This window comes from Balaenoptera physalus (assembly GCF_965194825.1).
Source record: "Balaenoptera physalus genome assembly, chromosome: 2".
NCBI classification, from domain to species: Eukaryota; Metazoa; Chordata; class Mammalia; order Artiodactyla; family Balaenopteridae; genus Balaenoptera; species Balaenoptera physalus.
In genome coordinates, this window is record NC_138883.1 from 146,700,938 (window position 1) to 146,716,379 (window position 15,442).

Here is a 15,442-nt window from a genome sequence, read left to right on the forward strand (position 1 = left end):
AGATGATACTGTTATATTAATGCCAACTTCCTGATTTTTAAACATTTTAAAAAATATTTATTGGGCTTCCCTGGTGGCGCAGTGGTTGAGAATCTGCCTGCTAATGCAGAGGGCACGGGTTCGAGCCCTGGTCTGGAAAGATCCCACATGCCGCGGAGCAGCTAGGCCCGTGAGCCACAACTACTGAGCCTGCGCGTCTGGAGCCTGTGCTCCGCAACAAGAGAGGCCACGATAGTGGGAGGCCCACGTACCGCGATGAAGAGTGGCCCCCGCTTGCCGCAACTAGAGAAAGCCCTCGCACAGAAACAAAGACCCAACACAGCCAAAAATTAATTAATTAATTAATTAATTAATTATTTAAAAAAAAGAAAAAAGAAAACTTAAAAAAAATTTTTTTATTTATTTATTTTGGCTGTGCCAGGTCTTAGTTGCGGCACACGGGATCTTCGCTGCAGCATGCAGGATCGTTTTGGTTGTGGCATGCAGACTTCTTAGTTGTGGCATGCACGTGGGATCTAGTTCCCCGACCAGGGATCGAACCCAGGCCCCCTGTATTGGGGAGTGCCAAGTCTTACCCACTGGACCACCAGGGAAGTCCCACTAACTTCCTGATTTTGATCATACATTGTAGCTCTGTAGGAGGATGTGCTTATTCTTAGGAACACACATTGAAGTATTTAGAATTAAAAGGGGCATCGTGTCTACCATGTATTCTCAAATTGTTCAGGAAAATAAAGAGAGAGAAAAACTGAAGAAATTGATTAAGCAAAGGTGGTGAATGTTAACACTTGAGGAATCTAGGTGATGGGAATACAGGAGTTCTGTGTACTATTCTTGCAACTTTTCTGTAAGCCCGAAATCACTTCAGCATAAAGTTACTAAAAACAAAAAAGGAACCTTGTAGTGGTCATGCTGCTTCTCATTGGTTCGCAATTTGGGGGACTTGGAGACCAATCCATTCATTCATTCATTCATTCAGTAATATTTATTAAGCACCTATTATGTGGCAGGCCTCATTCAAGCCACTGGGGATACCGTAGTGAAAAAAGAAAATCCCAACTCTAAAAGGGAAATGAAGCAACTTGAGGTTTCTGGCAAATCCCCACTTGGACGTCTTGAACTCACGATGTCTTCAACTCAACATGTCCAAGACCAAGTCTGTCATCTCCCTGCCACCTCCACCAAAATACCCCAAAATACCAGAACCTCATCAACGTTCGCCGTCTTGGGAAATGGCACCCTACCCTTCCCGTGACTGAATTGGGAACCTAGCCACTGCCGCCTCTATCAGCTCAATCTGATCCATCATCTGGTCCTGTTGGCTTTACCGCCTAAATATCTCAGGGATCCACCTGCTTCTCCCCATGTCCACTGCCACGTGGAGCAGGCCTCGGTGGTCCCCTCCTTGGACAGGGAGGATGGATGCCCTCACCCGGCCGGCCTGATTCAGCAGCCAGAGAGATCTTTTCAAAATCCACCTCCCAGTACATCACAGCCCTGCTCACAACACTTCAATGGCTTCCTGTTGCATTTGGACACAAAGACACCTTTTTTTCCCCTAATACTTACTTAAATAATACCCTCGTTCATGCGACTGTTTAATAAACGGCCGACTCTCCCCACAGTGAGCTCCATGGGGGCGGGGACCACGCCTGGCTTTGCACACCACTGTGAGCACAGAGCTGGCATTCAATTAATATTTGTTTAATTAGGTGGATAAGCAATTAAAATAATTAATGTCGGGCTTGGACCAGTGAATGGAGTGTGGTGCCATTCACTGCCACAGGGGACCTGGGGGAGGGGGACGTGGAGGAGGTGCTGGCTTTGCAAAATGTGAGGGAGATGTGGACAAGACGCCGGGCAGGCAGCGGGAAATACAGACCTGTGGTCTGTGAGGCTGACTTCAGGAAAAGGTACGTACTCTGATGCTAAATCGAGCTGTGTGCCCCTGAGCCATTCCTGTAACACACTCTCTCTCTGCCCTTCAGGAGGAGCTGGGGGCGGGGGTCACTTTCGCTCCTGCCCTCTAACAAGCCGCCAGTCACTTGCATAAAACTGTCCTGCCCCTGCCTGCTGTGGACACTGGCTGAACACACGTGTGGCCAACCTACTTCGCTCAGCATCTCTCTACACGCCAGCCCCAGCACTGGGCACCTCACCCTTTGTGCAGGGGTGGCAGAGGGGTGCCCGGGGAAGGCTGGGTGAAACAAATTAGAAGTTTTCTGGTGTGAAATGCTTTCAAAGAGCGAGAACACAGCTGTGATCCTTGATCACATTCATTCATTTCATCCTTTCTGGGACTTGGAATCCATCAAGCATATCAAATTATGGCAAATGAGTCCAGACTCTGCCTCGTTTTAAACTTGCTGATGTGAAAGAAACATCAATGCTGTTCTAAAAATAATAATAAAAAATTCGGGCAGTTCTGTTATTTCACATTTAAATGAACTTCCATTATGGATATCATAATTTTCTGAGAAGTACCATCTTGTTTCTAAAGCCACCACGTTTTCGTACTCTGAAGTGGTGGTCTCGGGGGCCAGCCCCTTCGTTTCTGCCAGCTGTGTGCCCCATGGAACTCCTGGGTTCCTTTCCCAGTTGCCGCTGCCCAGAGGCTTACGAGAAGTCCTGTCCGCATAGACCGGGGTTTCTCAGCCTGGCACTGGTGACATTTGGGGCTGGGTCATTCTTTGCTGTGGGAGCTGCCCTGTGCACGGCAGCGTGTTTAGCAGCAGCCCTGGCCTCCGCCCCCAAGATGCCCCCTCCCACCCTACCTCCCCACCCACCCCTGATGCTGTAACAACCAGGAATGTCTCCCAGTCGATAAGCAGTGTGGACACATCTCTGGCCCCCCTGTGCCAGGGTTCTTAGATGCTCTGCCGCTTGGCTCAGTCAGAGTCTCCAAGAGAAGAAAGAGAATAGCATTTGATGACAGCTATGAATGAAATAAATGGGGGCAAAATGAACTTTGCTGCTTGCTGTTGCCTCAAAGTCTGGAACCCAGCTCATCTATTGATGTCTGTAAGGAGCAACCATGTGGCTCTCCTGATAAATAATCAATCATTTATCGATTCCAGTGGATTTTCCTTAACTGCTGTTAGGGCAACTTGGCAGGCCAGACAGAAACAGGTGGGAAGTTGCATTTCTCAACAGGCAGAGAGCCTCTGATGGACACGAGTAGGTCACTGTAGGGCCCCCAGGAGTGCCCCGTGTACGGAAGACCACCCTCCTCTCCTCTGGTCCCTCACTCGGCTACCAGCAAGGTACTCCACTGACCTGGCTCCCGGAAAGCTCTGAATCCACCCACTGAGCTTGGTTTTGGCTTGGGCCAGCCCCCCGAGGTGCTCTTCACCCTGGACACAGCACCCCAGAATTGTCCCAGGCTGCCAACACCCAAGCCTTTCCTTCTGCTACCTGAGCCTGGGTGCAGAGGTGCCCAGTGCCACCTGCAGCTGGTCTCTGTTTTTTTAGAGTTGTGGAAGAAAAGCAGGGATCATCAAAACCAAAAGCAAACACATTTACCCTCCGTTATTAAAACCTCCTGAATCTGCATCTGAAGCGGCAGCAACTACCACGACTTGTCTGATGCCACAGAAGGCAGGCGGGAAGGACAACACCTTGCCGCGCCCTGTGCTCTCTGAGCCTGGGGGCTGGTCAGCCAGGCGGTCTGGTGGGGGATGGACAGTTCAAACCAAGGAGGATGTGTGGACAACAGACAGGGATCAAAGGTTTCCAGGACAGTTATAGCACGTGTGTTTGGGAAGGCCACGTGAAAGAAGGGAACGGGTTAAGGGCAGGGCTGGGGTGCAGACAGAAGCCGGGGGGGCAGAAGGGAGCCTGGCGGGGGCCGCAGGGCCCTGCCCAGAGCAGGAAGCAGAGCATCTGAGCTCATGTCCTGTTATTCCATGTATGCCCTAGGGACCCCAGGTGAGTCTCTGAACCCCTTTGAGCCTCTGGTTTAACCTCTGTGGAAAGCAATATAAAATAAAACATACCAACCCACTTGGCTATTTAATTCCACTTCTAGCAGTTACCCTAAGGAAAAAAGTCATGTAATTATGTATTTACATACAGGGATGTACACTACAATGCTGTGTATAATTCTGACAAATGGAAAAGCACACCAAATATTACATGCCTAAATATGAGACCAAGTCAAAAAATTATGACGAGGCCATAAATCAGAACACTTCAGTATCTCTGGGAAGATACACTGTTCCTATTAATGAAGGTGGAAAAAAATGCTATGTTCTGAACAATTCTATTTTGTGTTGATTTATGACATTTTTTAAAAAGTCTGTAACAACGTATGCAAAAATCTTAATAGTGGGTAGTAGAACTATCTTGGCACTCATGAATAGTTTCCAAATTTTTCATAATCCACACGTATCTTTCTTGTTGTGTTCAGGAGGAAAAGTGATTATGGGGAAGAAAGAAGCCAACTCCTCAGCGGGGGCTAGGAGAAGACCCCTCCCAGGCTCTGCTTAGCTGCTCTCACAACACAACTGGAGCAGTAAAAGATGCCCCATGTTACTGTACAATGTACAAGAGCAGGAATTACCTACTTGTGAACATTTCTGCTTTTTTGTGGATCTCCCTGAAAAATGTTCCAATTGTTACAGTCAGTCTTGAAAGCCACGCAGGCTCTGCTTATCTGCAAAGGGTCTCGTTTCCAACTCCAGGGCCTGTGGCCCCTCAATGCTGCCTTCCTGGGACCCGTGTCAGGCCCTCTGGGGGGGCAGTTGGATGGACAGCCAGCCCGGGGGGAACTTATCTGTAACCGCTGGTGATCACACAAGCCACAGCAACAGTTTCGCACACAGAGCAGAAGGTCCAAAAGGGGAGGACCTTTGTGGGACTTTCACAGGGAATCTGGTGGGGATATGGGTCTTCTACCACTACCAGCTGGTCTCCAGGCTACTACCAGTCTGCCCTGCCCTCCTTCTGGGGAGAAGGATAATATGTGTGTTTCCAAGGCCTTATTATAAAGTCTAGAGGCACTGGTGTGGGGACAGATTATTCTGGTAGGATTTTCAGATCAAAATCAGTTCCCACCAATAAAAATCAGAAACTAGATTAGGCAGCACTGGTCTATTTGGTTTCAGAGACCCACAAATACAGTGCACATGCTTTCTTCTCTTCAAGGTGGGCATTTCAAGGCAGTCACATACAAAACTGTAATGCAATTGTCTGGCGTCCAGACATTCACTCATCAGCAAACCTTCCTGCATGCCTGCAGTACGGGAGGCAGTATGGTGGATGCTGGGGCCACCTCAGTGACAGATGCCTTCCCTGCCCTCAGGGGGCTCCCAGACCTGCAGGAGACACAGGCATGGATCAAACATCTAGGTGATTTACTGTTTCATTCCGCATGAGAGGAAGAGCTCCACCCCAAGTCCACCCTGCAGGGCCCTGGCGGAATGCATTACAGGCACACTTTATCTGGATAGAGGGATCAAGAGAGCTTTCTCCAATGGAGTAAGAATTCAAGCTGAGGGCATAAGGAAACAAAAGGAGTCGGATGGGGAAATGGTTAGGTGTGGGGAGGGGGTGGGAGAGAGGAGGAAGGGACAGGTGAGCAGTTTATCATCCCAAGAAGAGGAACACAGCACAAGCAAAAGCCCTCAAGCGGGAAAGGGCTTGACTAGAAGTGGGAGTCAATTTTTATTCACTGAACAAGAAGTTCTGTGTGTGAAACTAGTCCATCAGCCTGGCCCGCACGGCTCCTACCCGCTTCTGTGTGAGAGCCTCCTTGGCTTCTCACACAGCATGTTCCATTCCTGGGCAACTCTACTGGACGCTCCTTTCCTAAGGACAGCCTAGCACAAAGCTGACACTGTGAGTGGAGTAATGGTTCTGGAAAAGATACAGACATGATTTCTCCGTGCATCTTGGTGAATCTCAGCACAGGCCGATGATGAAGCAGTAATGGAGGCACTGCTGGGGAACTGAGGGGATTTGGTCCAAGCGTTCCACTCTCCTTGATCTCACTTTCCCCAAGGAAAGCATTTAGAGAAGCTGCTCTTTACTTATTTCTCCAGCCCAGATCCCTCGGGCCCACACGGCCCTCGGTCTCCCCAGCGGCTCCACCTCTGTGTCTCCTGGGCACCTGCACCCAACCATCTAATGCAGGAGCCTCGAGCACGCCCCACGGCCAGGTGTGCCTCACTATCTTCCCATCACCTCCCACCACCCGGCTGTCAGGACAGAAAGCTGGGACTCATCCTGGACTCTTCCTTCCCCCTCAGCACCTTCTCCCAACCCCGTACCCTATAGTTATGGTGCTACCCGCAAAAAAAGAGGTGCTGCAGGCGCCCTGCCCGACTGCAAGGATGCCAGAGGATATAACTGGTGCCCCTGGAGCTGCTCGGCATGGCGTCCTGGTCCCCAAATATATCTCAACTCCATCTCCTTCTCTCCACGCCCACTGCTACACCCCCGTCCACGTCAGCAACATCTAACGGGACCCTTTCTTCTCCGCTGGCCTCCTTCCAGTCTGCTCTCCAGACAGCAGCCACTGTGGGTGGGATCACGTGCTTCCACTGCTCAAGACCACTCTAGCTCTCTATTGCTCTTAGAATCGAACCTCAACCCCCTACCCCCATCCGTGCCTCTCCATGAGCGGTCTCCCACACTCCCGTCGCCCCTGCTCACCCCCCGTCCTCCAGCCACCCTGGCCTGTTCTGGCTCCTCGAACCAGCCCAGCCCTTCCCAACCTCAAGCTAGCGCAGCTCCCCGTAACTGACACATACTAGTTGCTTAATAAATACTGACTGAGTAATAAATAAATCTCTTTTTTAGATATCACTCCTATCTTTTGACAGGTGCTAAAGGGCTGTTGGTTCATCACTGGGCTCCCTGGCACATGCCTAAAGGGCAAACTCTGTATTGTTTTTTACTGGAAAAAGAGACCATGTGTTTTATGTACAGGTGGTGAGGCAGCAAAAATGACTTTTTCTTAATGCACGGTATTTTACTGGTTCTAAATGCAACCTTCTCAAACATCACTGAAATGGAGGAGCATTTTACGATTGATAGTATGTCAGAATTGATTTGGCAGCAGTTTTTTCTTGGAAGCACATAAAATAATGATGTATCTTGCAATCAAGAGACTTCTAGAAAGCACGAAATGCAGTGTGTAAAGACACTGGACATGTATGTTCAGCTGGTTTGGGCGTTCCACCTCTAGCTGAGGCAGTGCTGCTGGGCAGCTTGCAATCACAGCAAGCATCTCTCCAAAGCTCTAACTCTACCTCATCATTCTTGGGGGTCCATCTGGGTCCCTGAGAGCACTGAGAAGACAACCACTTGACGGTTCCCCAGACTTTCACAAATCCACCCACCCACACACCCACCCCCAGCTCTCTGTGACCCTTCCTAGATTCTCTATAGGCCAAACGCTCTCTTTTTGAGAGGCCCAGTTTCAGAAGCTACCTCCCTACAAAGCTTCCTCTCATGATACATACACACCTAGTCAAGTTCATTTCATTCCACCTTTCGTTATAAACCTGGTCTACTGACGTCTCCCCTATTAGACTCAGAACTCCCAGAGGTTGAGGAATGGATGTTCACATTGCCCTCCGCCCTGCACAGTGTTTGGTAGGTCAAAGGTGTTCAATATGTTTGTTGAACAGACCCAAATATCCCTCCATCTAAGGCAATTTGCGCCAAAAATCTTCTGCACTATACAATCAATTCCAAACTAAAATGCCAGAGACCAGAAACCTGGAGGGAAAAAAAAATCTAATAGTTGATTTCAGAAAAAAGTAGAAATTCTAAATCTCTTAAAACATACCTCTGAAGTATAAAAAATGTGCAAGCTTTATTAACACTCTGCAAATACTCATTTCTGAGTGTGCTCCGATAATGCATAATTCCTAATGATCACTGGTCTGAATTTGAACCTGATTCCCTCATGCTCAAGTTACAAAAGATTAAGGTGGAAACAATGGAGTTGGAAAAACAGTCCCCTTCTGAACTGTGCCATTTCAGCTGCACATACCCTTTCATGCATGAAACTAATTCAAACCTTCGTTATTGCATACAAATCAGAAATGCTTAAATATCACCCAAAGGAAGTGAAACAAATAATACATATATACGGAACAGAAGATTCTAGAGTTCCATTCTCTAGTCTAGAGAACATAAGTTCTTCCTATCTAGAAAGAATAGAGAAAATCAGCCACTACCATAATATCAGCAACCAAGGTAGGGACTGCAATGACCTAGAAATAGGGAGGGGTCAGAGGCCCCAGGAGATGGGAACCAGACCAGGAGTACTGTGGCAGATGCCATGAGAAGAACGTCTGGAAGCCAAACCCCTCCTTCTCCAAAGACCACTCTTCCCCCAGAGTAACTGGTAGAATCTGAAAACCCAAACAGGGGACCTAGAAGGGGCAGGTTAGAGGTCTGAACCTGGCTCAGATCACCTGAATACATGAGAGCAGGAAGATTCCAACTTCATCTGTCATTACCTAGACCCCAGAGTGCCCCTGCCGTACATCACAGACAAGCATCATTGAAAATGCGTCCGCTGGTGTGCAGTGGTCAGCTGCAGAAAAAGGAACAAGTAATGGGGAAGTGATGGCCTGTCACCTTCGTACCCTGGACACAGATTAGCAGCAGAAATAAACCTCGGTGCCTCCCAGTCCATTTGCCTGTGTTCGCTGAGCTCTTATTCTTTGCAAAGCAACAACATCTGGGGAGGGGGGGGAGGTGGGAGAAGGAGGAGGAGGCATTCAGTGAAGCATCACATGACTCACGCCTCTGAGAGGTGGACTCTGGGTGTCCAGCTCGGGCACCTTGCCTCTCTCGGTTGTAAATTGCCAGGAAAATCTGAAACCTCTCTCTGGGCTCTAACCTTTAGCTGGATCCCTTGAAACTACACCCTTTCCCCAAAGAAGTTCGAGATTCACACGGTGAGAGAACAACCTGCCCCGTAGATCTGAGGGTTACCGCGGAGGACCACTCAAAGAACAGACGGGTGGGTAAGAGAAAAGGCGACCCCCTCAAGGAGTTTTCCCTTGAGAAGGTCTCACCATGCTCAAGATCTCTGGCATCTCTGCGAACAGAGAAAAGGCACAGACATCACTGTCCATCAAGCAAGCCAAATTATTTTATTATTTTTCAAATAATAAAAACAATCCCCTGCACTTGCTTGATTCTAGTGTCCCACAGTCCAAGGCACAGGCATTTGTGTGCTCAGCACCGCCAAGCCCAGCAGCTGCCCCGTATTTATTCCATTAAGCTCACGGAACAATGTAATGGACAAAACGCCTCAAACAGAGATGTAATGGTATGTACATATATGTGCATATGTGTAAACGTATATATATATATATATATATATATATATATATATATATATATATATATATATATATATAAAATGTACATTGCCTCTGATTTTATTCCTATTTCCAATATAAACCTATATTGGACTAAAATATCCTCATTTAACTTTCTTTGCTTTTTCTAATGTCATAACATTTAAATCGATCAAGTTGCTATTGATTTTTAAGCAGCTGAACAGGTTGAAATGGCAGGCTTCGGTCGCAAGCGAACTGGCACAGCTGTTTTCAAACTCAGCGTTCTGGACAGGGAACTCATCTGTTCTTCCAAGACTCCCTACTTTGCTAATGCAACCTCCGTCCTTGGAACTACTGAGGCTCCTCACCTCGGTGTCTCCATGGACACCCCACCTCAGTGTCTCCTAGGCCTCCCCCTTTACCCTTACCCCCAATCTAAGCAGTGCAAGTCTGAGCTCCTCCACCTGCCCAATGGTGCTGTCCTTCCTCTTTCTGTTCCAAGCCAGTGCCGCTAAGTCTCACCTCCCCAGCACCTGCCTCATTTTGACCCCGCCTCCCTGCCTCCAGTCTTGCTCCCTCCTTTCCATGGTACCTCAACTTAGCTGACAAATTAATCTTCCACAAGTACTGTGACCATGTGGCTACCCTATTCAATACCATAGAGGACTCTCTCATAATGTGTAGGGCGAGAGTCCATACTCCTTAGCCTGTCCTTCAAAGCCCTCTAAAGCCCGGCCACCGCCAAACCAGTCTGTGTGATATTACACTGCTCCCTCTTATACCCCTAATGCTCCAACCACCCACTGGCATCTACACATGCTCAGAGTAAGTCCACCATAGCTCACGCCATCCCTTGTACCTGCAAGTCGCTTCAGCACCCGGCTCTGTGTATTCAAACCTTCCAGTTCTTCAAACTCCGGTTTTAAAATGTCCAACCTCCGAAAGCCTTCCCTTACCACTTTAGATGGAAGGAATCCTTCACTTCTAACTTGGATGACACATTTTTTTTCTTTGCTAGGCACTGTGGGTGTTCACCCTCCCACCCACTCCACGACCTCCCTCTACAGGGAATTCCCTGACGGGTGGCCTCTCTCTTACTCTCCCTGCATCCTCCACAGGGATCTAGCACCATGCCATGGCCATAGCAGTCACCGCACAGCACTCAGAACTTTGTAGCAGTCTGTCTAGGTGTCCCCCTTTCCATTCTCGGACACCCTCAGGCTGTCCTATTTACAAGGTAGGGCATTTTCCCAACTAAAATAGAATTTCCCTGCTACAATTCCGAAGCAGGTCAATATTCCCACCTGATCATGAACTCTTCCCATTTTTTGAAATCTGCCCAATGAGCACAGTTGTCATAGACGGCACCCTGAGAACAGGTCAGCCTTAGAAAGCAGAGGATGTTGAACCGGCCTGGGCTTCTCCACGCTGCGTTTCTACAGACTGTGTGTGTGTGTGTCCGTCCATTAAAGATCAGGATACACAGGAGCTAGTCGCAAAGGGCTCAAAGGACCAGCGCTTGGGGAGCGGGGCGGGCAAGCGAGCATCCGGGGAGTTCCACCCTGTTGAATCCTGGCTCCAAACTTTTCCCTCGGTCAGCGCGGTACCCTCCTACCCGCCCCGACCGGCTGACGCCTGATGCCACAGGGGCCGCGACAGGAAGAGAAAAAGGCGTTGGAGGGGGAAGGCAAAGCTGGGCATTTTCGGAACTTAAGGGGATCCTGGACTGGCCCTTCTGGTTCCCAGGGATGCGAGGCCAGCGTCCGCCGCCCGCGGGTGGGAGCTGGAGCATCCCGGAAACGGGGATGGGGCAGAGATTGGGATGAAGATGCAGCTGCTGGTGCTGATGCTGAGGCCGCCGCGCAGAATGACAGCCGCTCCCCCGAACCTGCCCCAGGGGGTGTCGAGCGCCCGGCTCCGCGCTCCCGGGGGCGCTCGGCGCGCCCAGTCCCTCCGGCCCACTCCGGCCCCGGGCAGGGCCTGCGGGCTGCGATGGGGCCCGCGGCCACTACTCACCCGGAGGGTTGACCGCCGCCGGGGTTGCCATCTTGCTCGGAAGGCTCGGCGCGCGCCGGGCGGGGACGAGGAGGGGCGGCGCGGAGCCGGGCGCCCCACCCGGGGCAGGCGAGGCCGGCGCAGGCCCAGGCGCCGCCGCCGCCGCCACCGCCACCACTGCCACACAAAGGACGGCGCGGGCGGGCGCTGCCTCCGCGCTCTCCCGCCGCCGCGGCCGCCCGCCGCCCCCGCCTTTATCGCCTCCGCCCCCTCCTCGGCCTCCTCCTCCGGCTTCAGCCTTTGTCACGCGGCGGGGGGCGCCGGGCCGCGGCTCCCCCGGCCAGGCCGCAGCACCGCGAGACTTGGGGCAGCGGGCGGGGGGTGGACCCCCGAGTCTGGGGCCGCCCCCTCGGGCCCGCGCAGGTGCCCAGGCTCGGGCCGGAGGCGCGCCCCCTCCCTTCTCGCTGGGGCCGGGTCTCCCCCACCCCCGGGTGTCCGGGACGCATCACGGAGGGGCGCTGTCCCCAGGCCAGAGGGCCGGGGCGGAGAGGGTGGGGGGGGGGGGCAGCCTCTTAAGATTCAGAGGGACGCGGGTCTCGGAGACGGAGAGAAACAAAGGCGCCCCAGTGCTGCCCACTTAGCATGCCAGGGCCGCGCCGCTCGGCTCCCGCGGCCAGAGACGCCCAAGGCCACGGGCACCTCCAAGGCCACGGCCACGGACAGCTGACGAGCGCACTCAGCAAACATCCAGGCCGAGGCAGCCGGCCCGGGAATTTGTGAATGATTTGGCTTTGAGAAAGGCTCTCAACTCTGCTTTCCTTCTTGCACGGTGACTGTCATTGGTTATCACCTGAAGTTCTTGCAGGAGCCTTATACGACCACCTGAGCGTTTAAAAGATTCTCTAAATGCTTTTGTCGGCATATCCTGGTAAAGTTAGGCTGTAGGGAGCTTGGAGGGATTGTTTCTCTGCCAGACGGTAGGCTGGCTCTTAGGAAGAAGACTGGCACCCTAGTGGGTGCCCTGTGAAGGTTCCATGGAAGAGTGAACACATCCCAGTGAGAGCCACAAAGGGCAAGATGGCCCCTAAATGTAGACATGTTTGCAAAAACATCGGACTGTCTTAAATCCTTACGAAGAAGCATTTGGAGGGGTGGGTAGAGAAAAAATGCTTGGGATGTATTTTCACATAAGCATTGTCTTCCGGAGAGTATTTGACACTACTGATTTGACTAATACGTGCTTAATATTCATTTGTTTATCGATTCCACGAAATTAAATGTCTGCTGTGTACCTGGCACAAAGCTAGGTATTGGCCAGACCACGGAAAGAGAGCCACAGGGGCTCTGCCCTCCCTGGACTTCTAAGGTATTTGCACTCAAGAAGCACACAGCTGCCTGGGGCACTTTGTGGTCTCTGGTGAATGAATGAGGCCAGAGAGAGGGTGGAGTGATCAAGAAAGCACAAAGTAGGCTGTGAAGAAATGGGCAGAATGTGGAGAGGTGGAAAAGAAAGACACTTCAGGTGAAGACTAAGGCATGTGTGCATCCGGCATCACGATGGGCCAGCTCCAGACAGATAATGAGAGGGAGAGAGAGAGCAACTCGGGTACCAGCTGGGACCACCCCATCCTTGTATCAAGTAGCTGCCCCTGATTTCCCCAACATTAGTCAAATGAGAGCTCAGCCTCTCTTCCACATACTCCCAACCGGCAACACCCTCAAATACCCATGTGCACTTAATAAATACACAGTATACTTGACTGAAGATTTGTTAGGGTAAGTGGAAGAGGAGGCTTATTTCACTCACTCCTCCTCAAGCGAGGTAAAAATCCATCTTCAATGTTTCTGCTACCCAGAACGATCCCCTTTTAGGACCCGCTCCCCACTGGCAGTTCTGTCTCTGGTGGCGCATCTTTACATAGCCCCCGGCATCACTGTACCCCTGCTCCCACCAAGCTCTTTGAATTCTCCAACTTTCCACACCCCTCAGAGGTAAGCAAGTCCCTCTCCTTGGTGTTCACGCATCATCCACAACATGTGGCTCATTTTGGTATTATCTCCAAGCAAATACATTTTTAATAGTCTCCCTAAAAAATAAAAGTGTAGTGAACATGACCATTATAGCCGCATGCACACATATATTTAACTGTGTTGCTGCCCTCTGCCCATTTTTCTAAAATGTTGCCCTGCAGATATCTTTAATCCTTCTTCTTGCATTTGTCCATGGCAATGAAAGGTAGAATATGGACAGCTACAAGAGGCTGGGACACTTACCATGGTCTGCTTGGAGTCTGCCATGCTGTGGTTTTCAGTAAGTAATAAATATGTCTGCGTTTGAACAGAGAAGGAGGCATTTCATCCTCTCCCCCAGTCACTACATCTTAGAGGTGGAAAGGACCTCTGGCATCACCCAGTTCAGCCCCCAGAGTTTGCAGATAAAGGAAACTGAAGCTCAGAGTAGGTAAGTGACTTTCCCAAGGTCACACAGCTCAGTAGCCAAACAAGACTTGGAATTGAGTCACTCACAATGCTGGGATTTGGGGGGTGGGTGGAGGGGTGGAATGGGCAGGGTGTTGTGAAGGGATAGAGGAGTGGGTGATTTGGGCCCTCACCATCTCTCTTGTCTCTCGGTGTTAAATAGTTAACTACCCAGAAACATCGATTGTGGATGCAAACCCCCCACTCTTAAGTAAACAGTCTGAAATGGAGCAGTTAGTCATTGTTGAATACTGAGTGGCGTTTGCACAGTACAGTGATCTTGTGCTAATTATGAGAGCTAGTAGACTGTGACCGGTTAACAGCCTCAGGAATTCCACTCAATGTTTAAACAACCTAGAACTCTTTTAAATTCCAAAGGACGCTATTGCTTTTGAAGCTGAGATTTGCATTTTTAAAAAAAATTAACGCAGACCCGCTGGGCCCGTAGCACACGATTCTGGGTTCGGTATTCCCAGAAGTGACTCGGGTTGCAGGCCACAGTGCTGATAACACTAGGTAGGGGAAAGAAATCACCTTGCCTCTGCTTCGTATCCCTTTGATATGAGAGACAGGACTTCCATTGTATAATGTATAATGATCCCAGGAATTGTTATCTTCTTTTAACTTTAAGATAGCAAGAGACCAGGAAGCATGACATGAAAATGTATACAGCAAATGCTACTAGAAATTCAAGAAGGAACTGACAAAAATCACAATGGCAGTGCAGGCTAAGCTTTTTCTGGTTGTTGATAGAACAACAACAAATGCTAAATGTAAGATATGTTGATGTGAGGTTTGTTGTTTACTCTTGGCCATAGTGTGGGACCGTAAGACTCTGCTCCACTAGCCTGAGCACAACTCTTCCTCTTAGCATGGGCCAGAGTCACCCGGCCCCAAGGGGAAAGCATGTGGCTATGATTGAGTGGGTTTGGAGACAATGACTAGACCATAATGGGACAGGCATAGTCTTCCTCCCTGGAGATGTCTGCCTCTTGTGAGTTGCTCTCATGCTCTCATCCTAAGGCCTGAACTTCTTTAGGTACTGGTGAAACAGGAGGGAAGGGGGCAACCATTAAAAGAATGACATAGCCACAGAATGTGACAAAAACTGGTTAGAACCAACTAGGTCCAAGGTGGCGGAAGATCTGACTTCCAGTGGACCTTGAGCCTCATTATACGTTCATTGTAATGCATTAGCATAAGCTAAGTGACATACCAACCAGCGCCATGATAGTTCCGAGGCTGACCATCAAAGACCAAAAAGTGGGCAGCGGCCCAATCCTAGAAATCTCTGCCCCTCCCCCAAAATAGTTGGAATAATCCTCCCCCTCATTAGCCTATGAAATTACCCAGCCCATAAAAACTAACCACGCCATAATTCGGGGCCTCTCGCTTTCTGAGATGGCCCACACACTGTCTGTGGAGCGTGTTTCTCTCTAAATAAATCCACATCTTACCTCTCACTTTGTCTCTCACTGAATTCTTTCTGCAACGAGACATCAAGACCCTGAGCTTCATTAAGTCCTGAGACCAGGTGTGTCATCTCAGTTAAAAGACTGTGGGTTCCTCTTGCACTGTTGGTGGGAATGTAAATTGATATAGACACTACGGAGAACAATATGGAGGTTCCTTAAAAAACTAAAAATAGAATTACCATATGA

General features: G+C 50.0%; 1 protein-coding gene across 10 annotated transcripts in view; it reads right to left on the reverse strand.

Moving 5' to 3' along the window:
- ARNT2 (aryl hydrocarbon receptor nuclear translocator 2) overlaps nucleotides 1-15,442 on the reverse strand; it is a 203,214-nt gene that overhangs the window by 186,064 nt on the left and 1,708 nt on the right. For 5 of the 10 annotated variants that reach the window (XM_082448677.1, XM_082448676.1, XM_082448678.1 and 2 more), the window contains exon 3: nucleotides 15,239-15,355. The exons of 2 other annotated variants lie outside the window; for them this stretch is intronic. In XM_082448677.1, the coding sequence (XP_082304803.1) occupies nucleotides 15,239-15,299 (61 nt within the window). In that variant the 5' untranslated portion in view covers nucleotides 15,300-15,355. Of the gene's footprint in view, nucleotides 1-11,324; nucleotides 14,824-15,238; nucleotides 15,356-15,442 lie in introns of those variants that run through there. 3 more of the 10 variants (XM_082448680.1, XM_082448679.1, XM_082448683.1) reach the window with 2 other exon arrangements.